Genomic DNA, 23,094 nt, shown 5'->3' with positions numbered 1-23,094 from the left:
CACGTTGTTTGCAAGACAGAAAACATGACTGGCCCCCTCTCTCTCACCATTGTGATCTCAAATGCAAGAAGAGGGAAGCAACTGACCAGTCAGGCAGGAGTCAGACCAGTGTGGTGGTTTCAGGGGAATAGGTACGCACGTGGCCTCCTGAGTGAGGATAGGGCGGTTTTGCCAGGGCACAGTGGCAGCCAGAGCAATGGGCCCCTCTCCCTGCACCTTTCCCTCAGGGCTGAGCAGGAGCCTGTGGTGTGCAGTGATACACCTGGGCCCTGCCAGAACAGGAGTTGATGTTAGGGCTGGGTCAGGCCATTACCGCTGATTTTTCATGCCCCCAGGCAAGTCACTTAACAAGTTCTTCCATAAAGCAACAATCTTTCCTACCCTGGTTTCTGTTCAGGGGGTTATGGAAAAGAGTACATGAGAAGGTCCTAGGACGCAATAAGTGTTACAGCAGTGTAAAGTCTAAACATCTGTGCTTCGACCCTTGAGGAACGGGGAAGGCAATCCCTTGCCACACACCCAGCCCTGGCTACATGTGCTCCGGCAGCCTCCCGTGTGAGGGCCTGGCAAGGCTGGGTGACCCCACCCTCATTTTACTGAAACCCCTTTAGCCCACCTTAGAAGTCATAAGAGACTCACAGAGACCCTCTAAATTGTGAAGCACACCTGGGGAGGCAGGGACAGAGGAGAGTCACCTTTCACTCACCTTCTTACAGTCCAAAACAAGACAAAAAATTTTTAAAAATGCAATTTTTATTTGTTGAACATAATTTGAAACTATAACAAAAACATTTCTTCATCTATTACCAGAAACCCAGATAATAACTGGAGAGAGCTGGCCCTTCACCTTGGTGAGGGATGGAAAAAATAAAGGTCCTGTGTATCCCTGGTCCTCCCTCCAGGTTCCCTACAGAATGCCCAGGCACTGACCGGGGAAGTTGGGAAAGTTTGTGGGGAAGCCAGAGGTCACAGAGTGCTGGAGGCCGGGCTTTCAGCCACGGCTAGGCCAAAATGAAACATCTGCTCAAGTCTCCCCAGGCACCTGGCTGGGGGTGAGTGGGAGGAAAGAATGGAGAAAACTGATGCTGAACCACAAATTACCACCCTGTACCTTGGCCCCGAAATGGTCTCTGTTGGCACAGGAGGGGCTGGGATTAACAGAAAATAAATAAAAGTGACATACTTCAAGGAAGGAGGGTGACAGACTCTCGGAAAACCCTATGTCCTTGCTTGACAGGGATAAGGCAGGGCATGATGATTTAAAAAAACCTGGTATGAGGCCAAGGGCATCAAAATACTAAACACAGAAGGGGGAGTGGCAGGGAGGGGGCTGTTCATTAGGGGGACTATGGTGGGGATTCTGGCTGAGTGTGGGTGGGCTCCCCTGGCAGCCCTCATTTTTCTTTTCTGCATAGCCACAGTGTAAGAATTAGGAAACCCAGGCTGCCCTCTACTGGTGACTCCTGGGAATGACCACAATACAGCTGCATCCAACCTGAAACCCCAGAGGACCAGGAGAAGCAGCCCCCAGGACAATCCAGGATGGCAACACCACTCAGTCCGAGGCATGACTGGGCCTCTTAGAGGGAGGTTGGGAGTGTTCCCATGGACTATTCCTCTTCATGGCCTGGCCTGCAGAGGGGCCTGGACAAGTAAGGCTTCTGTGCTCACTTCAAAGGCATGGAGAAGAACTTGTTCCCAGACTTGCAGCGCACCTGCTCGGTGAGCACGCGGAGCAGCATCTCAGAATCCTCAAACTCATCCAAGATTTCCTTCAGCCAGCAGCGGGACAGCACGGTCACATTAAGGGAAATCCCGGACCCAGAGGACATGGCAAACAAAAGCAGCCTCGTGAATTCCTTCAGAGGGTAGACAATGCTGAGGGGGAAGCAGCTGCGCAGCCCCCGGCTCTGCAGGAGCTGTCTGGTCTAATCATCTCTGCAACTTTGTGCCATCCATCTACCACCCCAACTTACAGATGAGGACACAAAGCTCAAAGCTCTGGGTTTCAGAAACCAGGGGGACCAGGACTGGGACCCAGGTCTGCTAGAGTCAGAAGTCCGTGCTCTCTGTTTCTCCCAGCATGACCGAGGCAGAGCAGGGAGGCTACTCCATGATGGTCTGTGGGTTGCACAGAGTCTGTTTGCCTTACAAAGTGTTTTTAAAAATCGACATCATTTTCCAATATTTGAAAACTGGGAGATACACATAAAAATCTGCATTTCTGGCTTTTCTTGAAAAACAGAATTGCCAGCTAAGCAGCATAAGCCACATTCCCGCATGGCCTGCCTCCCCACTGCCTCCCCACCGGGGGCAGAGCATCAGCTGCTGGTCACTGTTGGTTCTCCCCCAAGGGCACTAATGGGAGGGTAAAACATCTCACCTACTATCAAACTGTGCTAGGTTCTGGGGGCTGGATGTTCCTTACACCTGGCACCCTCCACTCACTCCCAGTACAGGCCAAGCCCAAGCCTTGCAGGGAAAACCAGCAGCCTTCTCACAGCCTCCTGCAACTCACATCCCTAGGGATCTTATTAAAATGCATTTCTGCTTTCCTAGGCAAGGGGTGGGATCAAAGCAATAGTATTTCTAATAAGCTTCCAGGTACTGCTGGTGCTGCTGGTCCACGGACCACACTTTGAGTTGCAAGGTAACGTTTGAGGGTTTTGTTTTTTGTTTTTTTGCCATTTCACTGGCTTCCCAGGCATACAGGTTTGGATGCTTAGTCCTTCCCCTCCCCAGTGTCCACCTTGTCCTTCCAGAGCTCAGCACTCTCTGCTCCTGCCCTGGGAATTTACCTGTAGTTCCTGCAGGCACTGTCCTTCTAGCTGGGGACGAGCATCACCCACACACCAGGCCAGACTGATGTGGAATGAAGGGTCCTGTAGAGGAAAAGAGGGATGCAAGCTATCACCTGGATGCCACAGCAGGTCTGGGACAGAGCTATCAGGATATTCTTGCTGGATCCCTGGCCTGTCTGAGAGATCTGACCCTTAGCGTTGATCCCAAGGACAGCAGAAAGATAAAATAGCCTGCAGTTGGTCTTATCCCCTTCCCCAAATTCACATATTGAAGACCTAACCTCACCATTTTTATGGCATTTGGAGAGGGGCCTAAGGGAGTAATTATGGCTAGATATGATCACGAGGAAGGGACTCTCATGATGGGGTGAGTGCCCTTGGCAGGAGAGATTCTGGAGATCTTGTGCACTCCCGATTCTCTCCTCCAGGATGGGAGGGCACAGTGGGAGGAACTGGTCTATAAGCCAGAGTCCTTACCACAACCAACCCAGCCAGCACCTGGATCTTGGATAACTAGCCTCTAGAAAGTGAGGAAACAAATTTCTGTTGTTTTAGACACCCAGTTTATGGTATTTTATTATGGCAGCTTGAGCTAACTAAGACAATCCGTTCTGAGAGGCTTTCCTATAAATATCATACAGAGAGTCATTAAATCTGGGGATATGGAAGAGAAACCAGGATCTGACTCTGTTTTCCGATCGAGAACATCCTAACAGATGCCATACTTTTCAGATGAAATGAACAAAATTCAAAACGTCTAAAATTTTAAAGAAATAATACTTATTTCCATTCAAGTTCATTGTTAAATATTTCAGCATGGTTTTAAAAAAATATATCAAATAAAATCAATGGGCCCTTTAAAGCCTTGACATTCCACCTGGACTCTTCAGTACCCCCGGAGAGCACGTGGCAGGTGCAGTAAAGTATGCAAAGCTACAACTCTTCTCAGAGGGTCTATTTTGCTAAAAATTATAGGAGATACTTCTTAAGAAATATAAAACAAACATGGAGACATTGTGCAGTAGGAGACATACTGGACCATATTTAAAATATGGAGTTTTAAAAAACGTTAGACTTTGGATGGGCTGCATCTAGCTGTACCTCAGACCCCTCACCTCCCAGTGGCATGTGTCCTCTGTGGGCTGGCATCTGGGACACTCCACACAGCAAAGTCTGGAGGGCTCTTTAATTTGCCTCTGATGAAGGCTTCTTTAAGGATGGCTTTATTCCAGTTAGAGACGGGCCAGTGGAGAAGCAGCAGCCCGTTGAAGAGACAATAAGTATCTCCATTCATTATCTCCAACCCTGTTCATTACCGGATAGAAAGTGGTGAGGTCGAATTCCTCCATGACTCTGTCAACCTCTGAAACCAGGTCCAGGCACTCGGCATGCCCTGAAGTGACCTCAAGCCCAACAAAGGTCCTAGGGAGAGGCAGAGGCAAAGGAAACATGGGCATGAGATACAGCCTCTGAGGGCACAGACCACCCAAGGAGGAGCGGTACGCACCAGGCAGGAAGCCTGGCCATAGGCTCACTCCACCTCCCTCCTGAGCTTCCAGGGCTGCTCCATAAGCCTCTCCTCTCTCCTCCTCTGTCTCTAAGCCTTCTTTCCCCAGGTCCAACCCACATGGCTCCTGCTGCTACTGCTCTGCACTCTGCCCCCTGGGTCCGCCTCTTCCCACAGTGCTCAGGCGGCTCTCCCGCGCAGAACCACGAGAGCAGAACCACGTAGTCTGGTTAAAGCCCTTCCTGACCCCACCTTCAGCCAGCCCCCATCCTGTTCTCAGGAAAACTTCTTAAAAAGGTGTTTGGTCCAGCTTTCCTGTCCCCTTCTTCCTTGCCTCCTGTCTCCAAACCTTTGGCAGGAGTGCCTGCCAGTTGCTGATTGCTGATGACCTCCGTGTCACTAAAGTCAAGGATACTCCTCTGTCCTCACTTACTTGTTCAGTGGTATGTGACGCTGCCAATTCCTCCCTCCTGGAAACCCAGTAGCTTAATAAATTTGTAGAGCACAGAATGAAGGAAGGAGTGAGCCCTTTCAGAGGTGCCGAGAGAGGGTGGCTCAGTGAGTGGAGGGGACACTGGGGCTCGCTCTGAGACTTGGTAATGATAATTTCTTCTTATATTCATTTAATGCTTTTAAAATCCACTGGCCTCTTTTGAGCCTCACAACTGCCCAGCAATGGATGAATCAAGGGGAGGTGTGTGACGGTGTCACTGTGGGGATGCTGGTGTAGCACACAAAGGTCAGAGAGCAGAATGTGTGAGATAAAGGTTAAAACTAGGGATGCAGATGGGCAGGAGCAGGTTTTCTACCTTCACAGCTTTCTTCCCTATACCGAGAAGGGCCCCATCTGCTCCACCTCTGGGACCCCTCCCGATGTTCCCCCAGTTATTTGTCTTTCATTTTTGTGTCACTGCGGATTGAACCTGGGGCCTCACAGGTCAGGCAAGCGATCTATCACAGAGCTACATCCCAGCCCTTTTTACTTTTTGAGACAGGGTCTCACTAAATTGCCCAGGCTGGCTTTGAACTTTGATCCTCCTGCCTCAGCCTCCTGAATGTCTGGCATTATAGGCATGTGCCACCATGCCTGGCCTCCCAGTTCTTTTTCTTAAATGAAAATTCAGATTTGGGAACAGCTTCCCTATAATCTGGCAGACTTGGTTAAAAATTTAACAAAAAGCACTCCACCAAAGACTCTTCTTCTGGTAGTGACTTGGGATCAGGGGGACATACCTGGTCTTCTCTTGATTGGTATAAATCTTTACACGGTTGGCCGTAAAGAAGAATCTGAAATTTAGAAGAAAAAAGATCATATTTCAGGAAGAATAAGAAAAAACAAACAGAAAAATAGTTTGATAAATAGCACTTGAGAAATAGAACTTTATACTTAATATTGTCACCTCATTATATAAATGGTAAACTGAACCCTAATTAGAGCTAGCAAGACCTTAAAATCACCCTGTCCAAGTATATGTAGTATCATTCAGATGCTAGCAAAAAAATTTTATTTTGATAAGAGCAGTTCATTCCAAACAATTTGAGACTATCTCAACTTTACTGATGGGAACTGAGAAAGTCTTAATCACTTAATTTGTTATCAGTGGGTGATAACAAATCATATGAGGGCTAAATTGTGCCTTGCAGGTTAAAACAAGGACAACACTGATTTAGTCTAAGCAATAACAAGAACACTTCCCATGTGCAAGGGCTGAGCTTTGGGTTTGGGGCTTATCAGCTCATGAGATCCTCACATGAGCCTTTGAGGCAGGCACTATAACTATGCCCATTTTACAGACGGAAACTGAAGCTTTCGAGGCAGGAACCTCAGTCTGCCTGCAAAGCCCGTGCTCTCTCCTATGAGGCTCTAGGAATAGTGGGTCTCCAATGGTGTGAAAGGAGGCAGAAACAGGCCCCCACTGACCCCTCAGATGAGTGACACGGGGACCAGTCAGGTTCAGTCAGTTAGGTGCTGGCTGTGTCCTAAAGATACTGGTGATTGCAAAGTGACAGACTGGCTTCTTGCCCCTCCTGGACCATCTTGGCAAGTCTCATCATAGGAAAAGATAATTTCACAGCCTCCAGGCCAAAGGATTCATCCCAGTGGAAGGAATGGACTATCTGCTGGCTGGACAGAGCCTTACAACCTGTGCACGTGCATGAAGTCAGCCAGCCAGCACCCTGCCTCCTCGCTCAGCATCCCTTTTGGGGAAAATGTAAGGGATAACAGAACCACTAGTTCTTGGGAAAGCACAGATTTTGGAAAGAGTTCTGGAAGGTGTTGGATAAGTGTTCTGCCGTCGACACTGGATGTTGTGTCCAGCCACCGCCCCTTCAGCTGCAGGCACTGACCTAGGCCTGGCCTGTCAGAGCAGAGTGCCCTCAGTGGCAGCAACAGAATCCGGGGTGCACTGCTTGTTCTCAGTCATCTTGGACTCAACCTGACAATCAAGCTCAAAGAGGCCATGGCTGGCTGAGCCCCACTCAGGACACAGAGCAAGAAACACTGAGCCTCGGGCACATCAGATGCATTTCCTCAGAGGGAACCAATCCAGCAAGCCAGGGGCAGTTCTCTGGAGCTGTTTCCCAAGTAAACAAGGGAAAAAGCCACCTATGTACTCCTTGGGTACCCCTCGGGTACTCTAGAAATAACTCTTGGGTGAATTTTCCAGATGGGCACCTGCCTATCAAAGAACAAGTGGGTTCATGGAGGCCCAGAACTGTGACTTCCCACCAGGGCCTCGTTTCCTTTGTCTTGCACCCTGGGCAACTCTGCTGTTCCCAGACCTAGAACTTATCGACAAGCTGCCCTTGGTCAGGGAACAGTGTTCTAGCAGAGAAAGCTTCTTAAGTAGAAGGAGAAAGGGCTTTTTAACTCTTCACTCACAAAAGGGAGAGCATGAACACCAAGCCAAACCAATCCAAGTCTTTTGTGACTTTTGCTGAAGTTATTTGAAAAATGGGCTTTTGGGGGCAGGAGGATGGCTCAGTGGCAAAGGCTTGCCTAGCATGCCTGAAGCCCTCAGTTCTGTTCCTGACAAAAATAAAAACAAAAACAAAAACAAAAAAGTAAAGAAGAGCACTATGGGTTGGGTTTGTAGCTCAGAGGTAGAGCACTTGCCTAGCATGCATGAGGCACTGGGTTCAATCCTTAGCACCACATAAAATAAATAAAGATATTGTATCCACGTATAACTAAAATATTAAAAAAAAAAAAAAGAGGGCTATCTTCCTAGGCAGGTCAGCCTGGAGATGCTAGTGTCCCTCAGGTGCACAGAGCTGAGACAGTAAGAGCCAGGTGCCATCTTCTGGTGACCTCCACTCTCTCATCACGAAGCTAGCGCTTCCTCTGAACTTTGTAGCTATACCAGCCTATAAATCCCCTTTTGTGTTAAGCCACTTTGGGTTGAGTTTCTGATATCTGTGACCAAAACAGTCCTGAAAGTATACATAAAGTTCAGCAAATTTGAAAGGAGGTGGCCTAGGCTTGGAGAACAGATGAGCTTCAGTCTTGATCCTCTAGATGACTGACTGGCCTGGAGTAAATCTTCCCCTCTAGCCCTCAGAAAGGGTTCAACTAGTTAGGTCGAACCCATTAGTTGGGCGAAGCCCTTCACTAGAATTTCTGGGCCTAGGGCTTCTTCAGCTGTGGGTATGGGCCTTGGCTAGGAGACAGAATTCTATTTCTTTTTCTCTCAGTGCTGGAGTTCCCACTCAGGGCCTTGTGCAAGCTACACATGCACTGTACCACTGGGCTACACCCCCAGCCCAGAGACTTCTATTTCTACCTGTCTCACACATCTACACAGTGGGTGTCTGTGGAACACCTCATTTGAAAAAAAGCTCTGCAGATAAAAGCAGAGTCACAAAACCACCACCGCTTCTTAGGCTCTTTCCAGTCCCAGCCTTCAGTGGACCCACCGAACTCTAAGAGAGGTGTCCTCCAGGCTCCGTTCCCTCCTGAATGTCCAAGCACTCAGCAAGAATCTATTTAATGGCATGATTAACCAGAGCACCTGGAGAAGGCTGTGGGTTATTCAGAGAGAAGCTATTATCCTGCTGGGGGGAACCTGGGCTCCAGAAGGGAAGAGGGACATGGGAATGAGTGGAGGTGAGGAGTAATGAGCTATAGGCTGTAAATAATGCCAAGACTGATGATCCCGAGGACTGAGGGGTTCTGGGGCACATGCCATCTGGTAGAAAGAGCAGGAGGGTCCTTTTTTTAATTTTTTTTTTTGTACTGGGAATTGAACCCAGGGGCACTTTACCACTGACTATATCCCCACCCTGTTTTATTTCTTGAAACAGGGTGTGGCTAAGCTGCTTAGGGCCCTGCTAAATTGCCAAGACTGGCCTTGAACTTGTGATCCTCCTGGCTCAGCCTCCCAAATCATTGGTATCATAGGCATGTGCCACCATGCCTGGCAAGAGCAGGGTTCTGATGTGCTGAAGTCTAGCAGGAAAAGCATGTCTGTAGGAGAATGGCATGAACTAGTTAAGGGGGAAAATGTCGTAAGCGCGTAGACAAAACCAGAAATAGGGTTCAGTTCTGGCCCTTTACCAAGTGCCACGCTGAGGGGCAGGCAGAATTTCATTCACCATAAGCGCCTCTGAGGCAGACATCTTGCCATGCCCTGTATGCAGATATGAGAAATTAAGAAATTTATATTGGTCACTGCTTCCGTTCTTGACCCAGAGCTCCTAAACCCATATAAGTTCCTAAACAGTAAGGATGCTGAGACCATCTTTCGTTCTATTATTTAGTGTTTGACAGGTTCCTTACACAGCATTCCTAAATCCTTTGGAACTTTCCGCAACTCTTGCTGGACTCCTATAAGAGGGACAGTCACCTGGAAAGAGCAAGCCATGATTAGAAGCCTGGACTTTCAGCCCTATACCCCCATCCTTTGCGGAGGGGAGAGGAGCTAGAGTTAATAATGCCTTCATATTGAAACCTCCAGAAGAATCCCTAACGCACAGGTTTGAAGAGTTCCTTCTGGTGAAGAATGCATGGTGCACTGGGAAGGTGACACACTCCCTAACTTCACGGAGACCAGCTCCTGAGCCTGGCACACTTCAGACCTCACCCTATGTGTGTCTTCATCTGCCTGTTCATTTGGATCCCCTAAAATATCCTTTAAAGGATCCAAATTGATAATCTATTAAATGAACTGTTTTGAGTTCTGTGAGCTATTTTAGCTAATGATCAAGCCTGAGGAGGGAGTCACAGAAACCTCTGAATTATAGCAAAATTGAAAAAGAGTTGTGGTAACATGGGGATCCAACATGAGAAGCTAGCATCTGAAGTGGGGGGCAGTCTCGTGGGACTGAGCCCCTAACCTGTGATGTGTGCACTAACTTTGGGTCATTACCATCAGAACTGAACTAAAATTTCAGGATATCATGTGGCTACAGTTGTGTTAGAAATGTTGAGTGAGAGTGTAGAGAAAGAGAGTGAAGATTTTCCTATATGGCATGTTAGAAACTAGAAGTATCAAGAATTTATAATGTGCCCAAGGTCACATGGGATGAGATGTACCGCAGGTGGCCCCAGGAGATGTTGCAATGTTCCTGTGTTCTATTCCTTTTGCTGGGATAATGAATCCCATACCTCCAACCTGCAGTAGCTCAGGAAAGGGGGAGAAGCCTTGGAGAGAACAGCCAGAGGCCCCGGGAAGCGCTCACCTCTGGAAAGAGGCCATGCGGTCTTTCAGAGCCTGCACGAAGGGGAGGATCCAGTGGTGACGCAGAACCACGCTCTGAGACAGGCTGAGGTGGAAGGCCTCCATCCTCACCAGCCGGGGCACGTAAGTCTGGGCGTGGGGTAGCAACAGATCAAGCAGCTCCAGGAACTCCTCCCTGGCTTCATCTGGAAGGAAGAGTGGAGCGGATGGGCTGTTGTCTTAGCCAAGGTTCAAGGCTGAGTGAAAAAGCCCAGAAGGCAGACAGAAGCCCATATCACTCTGGGTTTGAGTCTGTGTCTATAAAGCTTATTAAAATTTAACATGCATTTCTGGTTAAAGAAGTAATATGTGCTCACTGAAAAGAATTCAGGTAAACAAGATACACACAGGGAGGAGACTTCGGTTTATAGTCCAGCATTAAAAAACATGGAAGTTGCCGGGTGCAGTGCTGTACTCCTGTAATCTCAGCGGCTAAGGAGTCTGAGGCAGGAGGATCGTGAGTTCAAAGCCAGCCTTTACAACTTAGTGATGACCTAAGAAACTTAGCGAGACCCTGTGTCTAAATAAAATACAAAAAAGGGCTCAGGATGTGCCTCAGTGGTTAAGTGTCCCTGAGTTCAATCCTCAGTACCAAAAAAAAAAAAAAAAAAGTTTGGAAATTTTCACTTCATGCTAACAAGTAAAATGTTCAGCAAACTAAGAAAACAACAGCTCTTCTTAGATCTATAAGAGAAGTGAGTGACACACAGCTGAATACAGAGGCTCACAAATTATTGACCAGACGTACATGAGCTGAAACCTGTGTGAGAACAAGGGCTAGCGCAGGGAGGCCTAAATTGTAATAGACAAATTGCTGGAGACTCAGGGTACACAAATCTGAAAGTTAAAAACGCTAAGAAGATGTGGGTTGTGGGACATACATATATGCACATTGCTTTCTGAGGGTTAGGATCTGGAACTCTACCAGGTTCTCACAGAATTTTGGAGAAAAATCATCTTGTGCTTCTTCTGGCACAAGGGGATAGAAAGAAATCATTTAGAAATTCTGTTTTTCTTAAAAGGTCTGCCCTTAGGTTTAACCAGAGCCTGACCTGCAGGTGTTTTAATAGGAGCCCTACTGACCTGGGGGAAGGGAAATAACTTTAAACTGGCTCTCGCCTTGCTGTCCACAGTCCAGAGGCACAGGCTCATTTAAATGACTGGGACCTGATCACAGGGCTGCAGAATGCTTCCCCTTCACACCTCACCATGTTACTGAAGGCCTGTTTACCATGTCCCTGTTATGCAATACATCATATTCAGCTATGAAGAAAAAATGATAAAACATAATAAAAGGCAAAAAATACAGTTTAAAGAGAGAGTAGGTATCAGAACCCCTTAAATTTAAAAGATTAGAAATCAAACATTGTCTGACTTTGGGCCACAATGGAATTAAACTAGAAATTGATAACAGAAAGAGAACTGGAAAATTCCCAGATACTTAGAGATTAAACAACACACTTTTAAATAACATCTGTGTCAAAGAAGAAATCTCAGGAGAAATTTGCAGATTTTGTTTTTTTGAGACAGAGTCTCCCTAAGTTGCTGAGGCTGGCCTCGAACTTGCAATCCTCTTGCCTAGGTCTACCACCAGTTGCTGGGATTATAGGCAGGTACCACCTACAAGTATTTTTAAGTAAATGAAAATGAAAACACAACTTATCAGAACTTGTAGGATGCAGCAAAAGAGGTGCTTGGAAGAATACTTATATAACTAAAAGCACATATTAGAAGATCTAAAATCGATCCTCTATACTTCCTCTTTAAGAATCTAGAAAAAGGGGCTAGGGCTGTGGCTCAGCGTGAGGCACTGGGTTCGATTCTCAGCACCACATAAAAATTTAAAAAAAAAAAAAGTGTCCACCTAAAAATAAAAAATAAAAAAAAAATCCAGAAAAGAGCGAATTCTATTCCAAGTAAGCGGAAGAAAAGAAATAATACAAATCAGCAGAAATTGATGAAATTGAAAACAGGAAATTGATAGAACTGGTAGGTATAGTTTGAATATGGGTCTCCCAAAGGTTTATATTGCTATATTGTTTATTAGTTATTAAAATTGATAAGATAGACTTCATTATGGGCTAGGGTTGAGGCTCAATGGTACAGTGCTTGTCTTGCATGTTTGAGGCACTTGGTTCAATTCTCAGCACCATATGAAAATAAAATAAAATAAAGTTATTTAAAAAAAAGTAGACTTCATTAAATTTAAGAACTTCTGCTTTGTAAAAGATATTAAGAGAATGAAAGCTATAGACTAGGAGAAAATACATTTGCAAAAGATATGTCTGATTAAAAATAGAAAAATATAGAAGAAACTCTTAAAATGAAACGTAAGAAGATAAACAATTTGATTATAAAGTAGGACAGAAATCTGATTCACACCTCACCAAAGAAGCTATACAGAGAGCAAAAAGCACCTGAAAAGATGTCCCACATCATATGTCACCAAGGAAATGCAACAATATACCTGTTAAAATGGCTGACAATACCAAATGCTGACAAGGACATGGAGTATCAGGAATTCTGATTCATTACTGTTGGGAATGTAAAATGGCACAACCACTGCCTAGGACATTTTGGTGATTTCTTACACAACTAAACATAATCGTTACCACACAATCCAGCAACTGCCCTCCTTGGTGTTTACCCAAAGAGGTTGAAAACTTACATCTACATGAAAGACTATACACAGATGTCTATATTTTATTCATAACAGTCGAAACTTGGATGCAATCACAAGTATCCATCTTTAGTAGGTGAATGGATAAATAAATTATGATACATCCAGACAATGGAATGTTATTTAGTACTAAAAAAAAAAAAAAAAAAGTGAACTGTCAAGCCATGACATACATGGAGGAGCCCTTAATATGTATTACTAGGTGAAAGAAGACAATCTGAAAAGGCTACCTACTGAATGATTCTGACTCCATGGCATTCTGGAAAGGGTAAACTATGGAGATGGTTGAAAGATCACTGGTTCACAGAGGTGAGGAAGTAGGGGAGGGATGGATAAGAGGAGGAGAGGATTCTTAGGGCAGTGAACTATATGATTCTATAATGGTAGCACAAGTCTCCCCACAGAAGGTACAACACCAAGAGTGAACCCTAATACCAACTTTGGAGTCTGGGTGATGGTGATGTACCAATGTAGGCTCATCAACTGTGACAAGTGCACCATTCTTGGTGGGGGATGTTGGTGGTAATGGGAGAAGGCTACACAAAATAATAAGAGCCACCACCTACTTTGTGAATTGTACGAGGAACCTGGCAGAAATTATCTAGTTCATCTTCCAAAGATAGGTATTACTATTATCTCCTTTTTGGAGGTGAGAAAACTGAGATCTGAGAAGTCCAAAGGATACCCAGAGCAGTAGATAATGGATGAAGTCTGACTCTGGGCATTTTTTTGCCTGCTATCCACTTATCAGGGCTGGGGAGGCACAGACAGGGTTCTGGTTTCTTCCTCTTAGTTGTGGCTAAATACATCAAGAGGCACCTATTGGTCTCAACTGTTTGCCTGTCACACATGACTCACATGGTAGGTACACATGGGTGGCCCAGTTGCCTCGCTCATGAGGAAAGGTGCGCACACGTCCCCCATGTTTTGCACTGTCATCCTCAGGCCTCTCCTCTGTGCTGGGGAACATGTTCAGTACACTGTCGGGCACTGGAAACCTCTGGCTAGGATCAGGACTCTGGCCACTGCAGAAGAAAAAAGAAAACAAGCACATTTATCTTTTTAGCATTCTCTTGCTTTTATACACCCAACAAAAGCTGTAACCCCTTATAAATATGATCCTGAGTGTGGTTTTCCAGGCAAGTACATGAGGTAGCTTCTAGAAAGTCACAAAGCTTTCTCCCACGTATTTGCGCTGGAGTCTCTCAACAAGTCTGAGAAGCAGACCTTAGAATAAAGCATGGTCCCCATGAGAAACACTCGGGCAGGCAGCAAGGTGTGGTTTAGGTATTACATCCTTGGTTGGACAGGCCTGAGATGGAGCAGCATTTTCTAACTCTGTGATCTTGGGCAAGTGATGTACCCTTTCTGAGATACATGTTTCCTCATGTGTTAACTGTATTTCTACCTGACAAAACTACTAGGCCATCAACAGTGATACTGCTTGTAAAGCACTCAGCAAAGATAGTTACTTAAGAACCTAGAGCCCACAAAAAAAAAAAAAAATAGACTTTCATGGCTTTTGTCCACTTAAGTTCCCAGTCTTCAGTTTGGCTCAGACTAGGTGCTCAAAGAGTATTTGTTGGATGAATTAAAAGGCTCTCCATATGCTGTGTTTGGGGGAAGGCAGTGCATGTGGTTCTGGAGATCCTAGGGCACTTTACCATAAAGCTGCCTTCCCAGCTATCCCCTCTTAATTTTATTTTTAGACAGAGACTGTTGCAGGAGGCCAGCCTCAAAATTGTGATCTTTTTGTCTCAGCCTCCCCGGGTCTCTGACATGTGCCACCGCACCAGGGTCTCCATAAGCTTAAGCAAGTATTATCACTGCAATTGTGTTCAAATGAAGAAACAGACCCGGGACGGTGTGCTACCTTACAGAACACAGAACTTGCCAGCGCCCAGGTTGGACCCGAGCTGGCGTCCTGCCTCCTAACCTTGCCCGAGCCTGGTGGGGGCACTCTGGGGCTTTGTCCAGGGGTGCCCTTTGGATCCTCCTTTCCCGCTTTTCCTTCCCCGGGAACCGCCTCCCCTCCCCAGTCGACAGACGCTCGGGTCTGGCGGGGTTCTCAAACAAATCCGCGCCCCGGCGAAAGAGACTTCCTCGATCCTCACCGACGACAGCCCCCAGCCCCGGGCCAGGTCCGCCCCTGGGTCGCGGCCTCGATCTCAGCCTCAGCCTCGTCCTCATCTTCGGAGCCGCTGCTGCTGTAGCCCACTAGGGGTCCAGCGCTCATGGGGCCTTGTGCAACACCTTTACCGGGCAGGTCCGTGGGCAACCTCAGCCCGCACCCCGCGTTCCGCTGAGCCGGAAGTGCTCCCGGGGGGGGCGGGGCGATGGTATCACCGCCTCGGGGCGGGGCCAGAAGGGGCGGGACCCGCGGGACACTAGCGAGGACGGTGTCCGCGATCTGCACGCTGTCCGCATGCTGTTTGCCCGCTGGCTGCGCGTGGAGGGCTACCGGGCCTCCCGGAGCCTCCCCGCTCCATCCTTGGTGTGCCCGTTTCACAGGTCCCGGGGCCCCCTCCTCAAACCGGTTCAAAGTCCGAGCCCCGGGGCCGCTGCTCTCAGAGCTAAGCCGAGCGGTTTAGACGCGCGTCGGTTGCCGAAGATGAGAGGGTCCAGGCGGGCTCTCGCTGTCAGGTGCAGGAGTCGGTCGGGGGGCGGAACCGGCAGTCGTCTCCCCTGAGGCCGGGTTGGGTGGGCGCGAACTGAGCGCCCTCCCTTGGTCAGCCGAAGCGCGCCGGCCCGGCCTCGGTAGGCACAGTCTGGCGCACCCGGCGTGTCCGACCCGCCAGGCCGCGGGGTCCCCGGCAGGGGGCAGCCTCGCTCCGTGCCGCCCGCTCCTCCCGCAGCAGCCGCCGCCGCCGCCCCGGCTACCGCTCCTCCCCCAGCCCCGCCTCCCTGGCCCCCGCGCCGCCCGCTCGTCCGCCTGTCTCAGCAAGGCCATCGGTCCGTCCGCCCGCCCTCCCGGCGCTCCTCCGCCCCGGCCCCGCTAGCCTGGACGCGCGCGTCGCTTCCTCCGTTCCGGTCGCCGCAAGCCGGCTCCCCGCCCCCGGGCCGGCCGCCACCTCTACGCTAGGCCGGGGATTGGCAGCGCGCGTAGGCCGCGCCGCCGCTGATGGAGCTGGAATAAAGGGGCGGCCGAGAGAGCAGCTGGTCTCCGCTTGCCCCGCGCCTGGCCCCGCGGGCGGCCTGGAGCAGGTGAGCGGCGGGGCGCCCGGGGCTGCGTCTAGGGGCCACTCCCGCTGCCACCGCACCCGTTCCCCAGTCGGCCCGGCCGCCCCCCCCCCGCCCGCCCGCCCCTCCGACCCGACCCGGCGGCCTCCTGAGTTCCTGGGCGGCCCAGGCCGGGCCTCCAAGCACAGCCGCTTCCCGGGCCGGGCCTGCGTCCTTGGGGCCTTCCTGGGGCCCAGGCACCCGCTCTCGGGCGGCAGGGGCTCGGCCCTCCAGGCGAGGGCTGACAGGAGGCAGCCCAGCTGGGCCGGCGGGTAGGGCCCGGTGGGAGGTGATCGGCTTTCATTCTTTTTCCAAGGGAGGAGGAAGAACTGGGGTGGGGCGCAGGTGGGGGCCTCCCTTTGCCTCCCCTCCACTCCCTTCATCTCTCCTTCCTTTTGTGGAGTGATTAGATAGGTTTCCTGGCTGCACCTTCCGGGAGGAGGATCAGGGTGGGCAGTGGGATTGCGCCCCAGGGGCCTCTGGCTCTGGCAGCCATTTATGCCAGAAAAAGAAACAACCACAACACAGTTGGATTGATGCAGCCAGACCTCGAACGTGCTCAGAGCAGCCACCTTTCTCCTCTGCCTGCTTAGATTACCAAGTGGTACCTGCTTGTTCATGCAACCTGCTGCCTCCACCAAGAGCAGCAGCCCCTTTCCTTCCTCCCTTCCCAGAAGATGCTGAGGATGACAGCTTTTAGCTTCACTCTTATATTTTGTCGACAGAACAGTTAGAAGTCAGGCTGGCCTATGAGGACATACTTTACCCTTCCTCCTCTCAGGAGAAAACTTACAAACTTTTCAACTTCAGAGGCGGATGAGCTGGAAACCTGAAAGTGGGTTGCCTGTGACTCTAAAAATTCCTCCCGCTCTCTGGCATTATCATATGCTGCCACAAAGTGGTGAGTTAGAGATTTGCCTAGGCCGGGTGGGCTTTACCTTGCATTGATTACCCAGAATATTATAGCCCTGGAGCAAGGTAACAGGTTGTCTCCAGAAGGGAATTGGAGAGAGATGCTCTGTTGTTACATGGCTGAGACAGACCAGTGCAGTTTCTCACATTTTTCTGCAGGCATTGATAGCCAGTCAGAGAGATTCAGAGGATTTAGAACTTTTTTTTTTTTTTTTTTTGGTTTTGGTTTTCTGAAAGATGGCTAAAGTAAAGACATTCTGCTCTGTGGACGAGACTGGGTGGCTCTGGGAACCTAGCTCCTATCATCTGTGGGTTTAGGTCTCTGCCAGGCCATCCATCCTATTATGTGGCAAGAGGATAGGTATGTAGCCAGAGTGGAGGGCTTGGAGATAGGTGAGGAGGGGTGTGAGCCAGTGCCACACAGGAGAGGTAGTCCTTGGTTCTATGTAGATTTTCTAATGTTGTCTGCCAGAGGCCTTTTGCCATTGGGCTCTCAAACCTGGGAGGTGTGGCCTTTTTAGGTCAATAGACTGCTCCTTTGAGCAGTGGGGTCCTGGGTCAAGACTCAGGGTAGCAATGGGAACAGGCTTGCAGGCCTTAGGGAGGCCTCTGTATTGTGAACAGATCACCCCAGGTTCTCACCTGGAGACACCTGACTGAAGAGAATTGGCAGGAAGCTGAGGAAACTCATGTAGGCTAGGATGCCCTGGCTCAGGCATGGGTAGAGTAGAGGCAGCTGCCATCCCCTTTGCCTAGAGGAGCTGAACTTCCCGCAGACTACTTTGGTGGCAAGTGAAGGGAACATCTCCCAGTCCTGAGTGTCTACTTTGGTGGCAAGTGAAGGGAACATCTCCCAGTCCTGAGTGTCTCTCTTCTCAGATGTGGTTTATGTCCAGGGGCAAGTGCAGGCGGAACAGGGAGAGGATGGGGAAGGGCTGCTTGTTTCTGCTCATGCTCATGGTTTTTCTCTTCCCCACAGAACTGCTCACTGTGGAAGGCAGAGTTTCCCTGGCAGTGTTGGGACCCTGTCTTGAAGCACCCCCTGCCCTGTAGACGCAGCCTTGTATTCTGTCTCCTCACTTGATGACTAGGGCCGTCTGACCAGTCCTCCTCCGTGCTTTGTCTGAGGTCCTTGTCCATCCTTGAGATTGGGCAACTTCTCTCTCTGAGTTGGGTCACCTTAAGCGGGAAACTGAAGCCATTAATCTCCAAACCCTGTTTCATCTTCCCAAGCATGTCGGAAAGCTGGCAGCAGCCGCCTCAGACACAGCCGCAGCAGCCCCAGCCACCCCAACCTCAGCACCATGCCGAGCCCCCACCGGCCCTGGCAGAGCATGCGCTGCCCCCTGGTACTGCTGAGAACCCCCTGGGCTGTGCGGTCTATGGCATCCTCCTGCAGCCAGACACGGGCCTGCAGCCTCCACAACATGCACCCCTGCAGGCAGCCGGGGAGCCAGGACCCAAATGCGGTGTGTGTGGTCACGACCTGGCACACCTGACTAGCCCTCATGAACACCAGTGCCTGGCGGGCCACGACCGCTCATTCCAGTGCACGCAGTGTCTCAAGATCTTCCACCAGGCCACTGACCTGCTGGAGCACCAGTGCGTGCAGGCCGAGCAGAAGCCTTTCGTCTGCGGAGTGTGCAAGATGGGCTTTTCCCTGCTCACCTCGCTGGCACAGCACCACAGCGCGCACAGTGGCCTCGTGAAGTGTTCTATCTGTGAGAAGACCTATAAGCCAGCCGAGGCCGCAGAGCCTGCCACTGCTGCTGCCCCATCACTTCCGCCAACTGCCCCGCCTCCTACTGTCGCCCCTACAGAACAGGCTGATAAACCCTACAGCTGTCCCATCTGCCAGAAGCCCTTCAAGCACCTGTCGGAGCTCTCCAGGCATGAGCGGATCCACACAGGTGAGAAGCCGTACAAGTGCACGCTGTGTGACAAGAGTTTCAGCCAGTCGTCCCACCTGGTGCACCACAAGCGCACGCACAGCTCTGAGCGGCCCTACAAGTGCGCGGTCTGCGAGAAGACCTTCAAGCACCGCTCTCACCTGGTGCGCCACATGTACGCGCACTCCGGCGAGCACCACCTGTTCCGCTGTAATGTGTGCGAGCTGCACTTCAAGGAGTCCTCGGAGCTGCTGCAGCACCCCTGCACTCCAAGTGGCGAGCGGCCCTTCCGCTGCGGCGAGTGCCAGAAGGCCTTCAAGCGGCCCTCGGACTTGAGGCAGCACGAGCGCACACACAGTGCCGAGCGCCCCTTCAAGTGCGACCTGTGCCCCATGGGCTTCAAGCAGCAGTATGCGCTGATGCGGCACCGGCGTACACACAAGACGGAGGAGCCCTTCAAGTGCGGGCTATGCGAGAAGGGCTTCGGGCAGCCCAGCCATCTGCTCTACCACCAGCACGTGCACACCCTCGAGACTCTCTTCAAGTGTCCCATGTGCCAGAAGGGCTTCGACCAGTCGGCAGAGCTGCTACGGCACAAGTGCCTGCCCGGCGCAGCCGAGCGGCCCTTCAAGTGCCCTGTGTGCAACAAAGCCTACAAGAGGGCGTCGGCCCTGCAGAAGCACCAGCTGGCGCACTGCACCGCGGCCGAGAAGCCCCTGCGCTGCACCCTGTGTGAGCGCCGATTCTTCTCTTCCTCCGAATTTGTGCAGCACCGCTGCGACCCAGCCCGAGAGAAGCCACTGAAGTGCCCAGACTGTGAGAAGCGCTTCAAATACGCGTCAGACCTGCAGCGGCACCGGCGGGTGCACACGGGCGAGAAGCCCTACAAGTGCCCCAACTGCGACAAGGCCTTCAAGCAGCGGGAGCATCTTAACAAGCACCAGGGTGTCCACGCCCGAGAGCAGCAGTTCAAGTGCGTGTGGTGTGGCGAGCGCTTCCTGGATGTGGCCCTGCTGCAGGAGCACAGTGCACAGCACAGTGCTGCCGCTGCAGCTGCCGAGGGCGCCTACCAGGTGGCCGCCTGCCTACCCTGAAGCCAGGCGATGGCTCCTAGGGCCCAGCCCAGCCTCGCTTCCTTATAGCTGCAGCCCACCAACCCCCCACCCAGCTCCATCTTCTTAGGCTCCAGGAGTGAGGACAAACAGTACTGGGCCAGTGGAGGGTGAGTGTACTCAGCACTCCTGTCACCAGCCTGGCCCTGGGGAGCCAGATCTGTGGCCAGTCCTGACTCCATAAACCTCTTTCCTGTTGCAGGGTTTGCTTTCTGAGGGCAGTAGTTTCCCTCATCTCCGGAGGACTGAAATTCCACGGGCAGTCACATGCTCTCTCTCTGTCCCAGGGTTGGGGGGTCTACCAACCCAATCTTTCCAAATCTTTCAGGCCACAAGATGGGTTTGGAAGGAGTATGGTCATGGTAGGTTCTGGACCTCAGAGGTGGGCTGGGTATAAGGCATCCCCTCAAGTTGCTGTTTGTGACCTAGTTCTGGGGATCAGGATAGACTGAGCCTCAGCCTTTTGCCTGCCCCAGACTGGGGTGATGTGTCCCTTGGGTTTCTGACAGTCAAGTTGTCTTTGGGAAGCTCTGTCTGGAAAGTAATGGGCATGGCTAGGAAGGGGGAAAGGAGGATTGGCCCATCGAAGGCTAGTCCTGTGGTTTTGAAAGCCCCCTCCCAACTTGCAGTGTGCTTCCTATTGGTGGTGGGGAGTGTATCCTTAGCCAGATGGAACTGCTGATGGGGGAGAGGAATGTAGGGCGAAGGGGATTGTAGGAGGAAGTAGGGTGAGGTTCATGATCCCCTAGCAGATGGAAACAAATATCCTCTTCTCAAATTGTGAGAACCAAAATGTTCAGGGCTCAGGGGCATAGCCCCAGTGTGCTTGCCCCAGCCCTGCCTCAGGGCCAAGACCAGGTCCGGGTACCCAGGGGGGATGACCTCTGACTCCACAGTGCGCTCCTAGTCCATGGGAGTGCCATCCCTCCATTGTTTTGGCTGCTGGCCTGAACCTAGGGATTTTATATTGTCAAAATGCCCTGGATAATATCCAGCTACTTAGAAAACTGCAGTATTCTCCTGTGGGTCCTCCTAGAGTACCCCAGGTCTCTGGCTGCCCTCAGGGCTCTTGGAGCAGAAAGTGCCCAGGGCATAGGGAACAGGAGGAAACAGTGGGTTTGGGAACCCAGCAGGCAGTGTGCCTGGCAGGAGGATGGGGTCAGCCTGGTTGCTGGTGGCCAGGGCCTGCTAAGGGGCCCAGAGGCCCTTTGTTACCAAAATAACCATTTTGAACCCAGCTTTGCCCCCTGCCCTCTTCCAGCCCCACCTCTCTCTGGTGTGGGTCTTGAAAGAAGACTGATCAGTGCACACACCAAGGGCCCGGAGGTGCAGGAAGACACCACCTTGCCTCTCTCTTACCTTCTGAAGTCTGAACAGCCACATCTGCCTCCTCTGTCTGACTGGGTTCCCTCCTGTGCCTGCAGAGAGGGGGCTAGTCCTTCCCCTCGGTGCTGGCTCTCAGTCACAATGCCTCAAAAGACCAGAACCCAGGCTTACAACAGTCCCAACCGCTATTTTTTTTCTTTTCACTTTGCTTTCTAAAAGCAGTTTGTTATACTATTCATAACATTGTATAGTTTAATTTCATGTCATTTTCAATCTTATACATAAATGTGAAAATCTGGATTTTTAAAAAGGATGACTCCATTTTAGGTAGCCACTTTTGATGTTAATATATAGTGAACCCAATGTATGCTTTAGAAGTAAAGACATCGACTGTCACAGACCAAAGCTCTGTTTGTTCTGGTCATTTTTCCACAGGGAAATGATGGGACATGGAGAGACAGAGAAAGGCATGTGGGCCAGAGTGTCAGGTTGGGATCTGGGACACAGGGCTGGGTTTGAATCCTGAGCTTTGAATGTTCTGACTATGTGGCTGTGGCCTTGGGCAAGTCACTTAACCTCTTTGAAGTTACCTAGTCTATTAAAAAAAAAAAAAAAGGAGGTTAACCTTTGCCTTGCTTGACTGTTGTGAAAAAGAAATGGAGTCTCAGTGAGGCCCAGGTGGGTAAGCTGCCAAGGTCCTGACAGTATCAGCTGCAGGACGCCTGAGTCCCTGGGGAATGGACCTTTCCCCTTTGACCTTGGATTAAAACTATAGCCCTGGAGGAGGGAGCTGGGCCATGAGGGATCAGTGCAGCTCATGGAAGGCCAGAAGCTGGAGTCTGGGCCTGGTAAACAAGAGAGCTTGTGCAGCCCCTCCCTGGAGCAGGAGACCTTGCCAGCCAGGCCCACCTCAGAGGGCCTGACCCCACCCCACGGCCATTCACCCTGTACCATTATGCCCCCTCTGCATGCCCAGCCCAGCAGCCCTCTACCTAAGGGTCTGCACACCTTTCCCTGTAGTCCACCCCCACCAATGGCCCAGCTGCAGCTCAGGCTCTTTCCATTTCTCAGAGGCAAAGATGGGGCTGGGCAGAGGCGGGGAGAAAGCTAGCAAGGGTACCCTGCCCTGGGTAGAAGGTAAGTGTAGAAGTTAAAAGGAGGAGGGGCTGGGGATGTGGCTCAAGCAGTAGCGAGCTCGCCTGGCGCGTGTGTGCCCCGGGTTTGATCCTCAGCGCCACATACAAAGCTGTTGTGTCCGCCGAAAACTAAAAACTCTCTCTCTCTCTCTCTCTCTCTCTCTTTAAAAAAAAAAAAAAGAAGTTAAAAGGAGGAGCTACCTATACTTCAAAGGATTAAAAGTCTGGAAGCTTAATAGGAAGCTTAGTGAAAGGCTGGGGCCTTGGATGTGACCCGGATCCTCTGTTCTTATTCCATGTGGCCCCGGGCACACCCCATCCTTAAGAAGCTGTGGAATTCCTTCTTGCTGTCTCTCTCAGCAAGGGGATGACCACTGCCCTTTGCGTCTGTACCAGGCTCGAGGCCCAGCTTACTTTCTAGCTGTGTGACCTTAAGCCAAACCCATCTACCTGGGGAGCAGGATGGGCCTGAATATTCCCTTTATGCAGGCCGATGGGTTATTCAAAGCCACACAATGATGCAAGTGGCCTGGAACTGGGGGTGGTGTCACATGAACCTGGTTCCTGCACACTGGTGAATGACAGAAACCGAGACCCTGAACAACTGAAGCTTCTAGCTCTGGTCACTGATGCCTGGGACTCTGGCTTCAGCTGGCCAGGAAGCTGGGAACAATGGCCAGGACTGGTCCTGCTGCCCTGTCTGGCCAAAGGAGCAGGACAGCTCTTCACCAGCAGGCCAAGGGGGCCAGCCTCCCAGCCTGCTCAGCTGCCTGAGGGATTGCAGTTACTAGG

General features: G+C 50.7%; 2 protein-coding genes across 6 annotated transcripts; one reads left to right on the top strand and one right to left on the bottom strand.

Moving 5' to 3' along the window:
- Nucleotides 1-735: 735 nt before the first annotated feature.
- Usb1 (U6 snRNA biogenesis phosphodiesterase 1) lies at nt 736-15,090 on the bottom strand. 3 transcript variants are annotated; one of them, XM_040278779.2, is made up of 7 exons: nt 14,823-15,090; nt 13,567-13,733; nt 9,991-10,174; nt 5,542-5,595; nt 4,118-4,223; nt 2,799-2,882; nt 736-1,859 (listed from the first exon to the last, which is right to left on the bottom strand). In XM_040278779.2, exons 1-7 carry the CDS (start codon nt 14,942-14,944, stop codon nt 1,668-1,670), a joined length of 909 nt encoding a protein of 302 aa, XP_040134713.1. In that variant the 5' UTR covers nt 14,945-15,090; the 3' UTR covers nt 736-1,667. The 3 variants fall into 3 exon arrangements, 2 of the variants coding, with proteins under 2 accessions (XP_040134713.1, XP_005318293.1); XM_005318236.5 differs by having other exon boundaries at nt 736-1,772; nt 14,823-15,076; XR_002483138.3 differs by lacking the exon at nt 736-1,859 and having other exon boundaries at nt 3,917-4,223; nt 14,823-15,077.
- Nucleotides 15,091-15,552: 462 nt separating this feature from the next.
- On the top strand, nt 15,553-21,571 carry Znf319 (zinc finger protein 319). 3 transcript variants are annotated; one of them, XM_078032411.1, is made up of 3 exons: nt 15,553-15,912; nt 16,738-16,828; nt 17,819-21,571. In XM_078032411.1, exon 3 carries the CDS (start codon nt 18,074-18,076, stop codon nt 19,820-19,822), a length of 1,749 nt encoding a protein of 582 aa, XP_077888537.1. In that variant the 5' UTR covers nt 15,553-15,912; nt 16,738-16,828; nt 17,819-18,073; the 3' UTR covers nt 19,823-21,571. The 3 variants fall into 3 exon arrangements, with proteins under 3 accessions (XP_077888537.1, XP_077888535.1, XP_077888534.1); XM_078032409.1 differs by having other exon boundaries at nt 16,653-16,828; XM_078032408.1 differs by lacking the exon at nt 16,738-16,828.
- The last annotated feature ends 1,523 nt before the right edge of the window (nt 21,572-23,094 follow it).

The sequence above is a fragment of the Ictidomys tridecemlineatus genome, chromosome 15 (genome assembly GCF_052094955.1).
Source record: "Ictidomys tridecemlineatus isolate mIctTri1 chromosome 15, mIctTri1.hap1, whole genome shotgun sequence".
Taxonomy (NCBI): Eukaryota; Metazoa; Chordata; class Mammalia; order Rodentia; family Sciuridae; genus Ictidomys; species Ictidomys tridecemlineatus.
Note: the sequence above shows the minus strand (reverse complement) of the source record. Positions and strands in the feature narration are given on the sequence as shown.

Coding starts and splice junctions, on each gene's coding strand:
- Usb1 (XM_040278779.2), bottom strand. CDS start 14,944: ATGAGCGCTGGACCCCTAGTGGGCTACAGCAGCAGCGGCTCCGAAGAT. Junction 13,734..14,822: donor GGGGCTGGGGGCTGTCGTCG/GTGAGGATCGAG, acceptor TTTCTTCTGCAG/TGGCCAGAGTCCTGATCCTA. Junction 4,224..5,541: donor ACCAATCAAGAGAAGACCAG/GTATGTCCCCCT, acceptor GCCTCTCCCTAG/GACCTTTGTTGGGCTTGAGG.
- Znf319 (XM_078032408.1), top strand. CDS start 18,074: ATGTCGGAAAGCTGGCAGCAGCCGCCTCAGACACAGCCGCAGCAGCCC.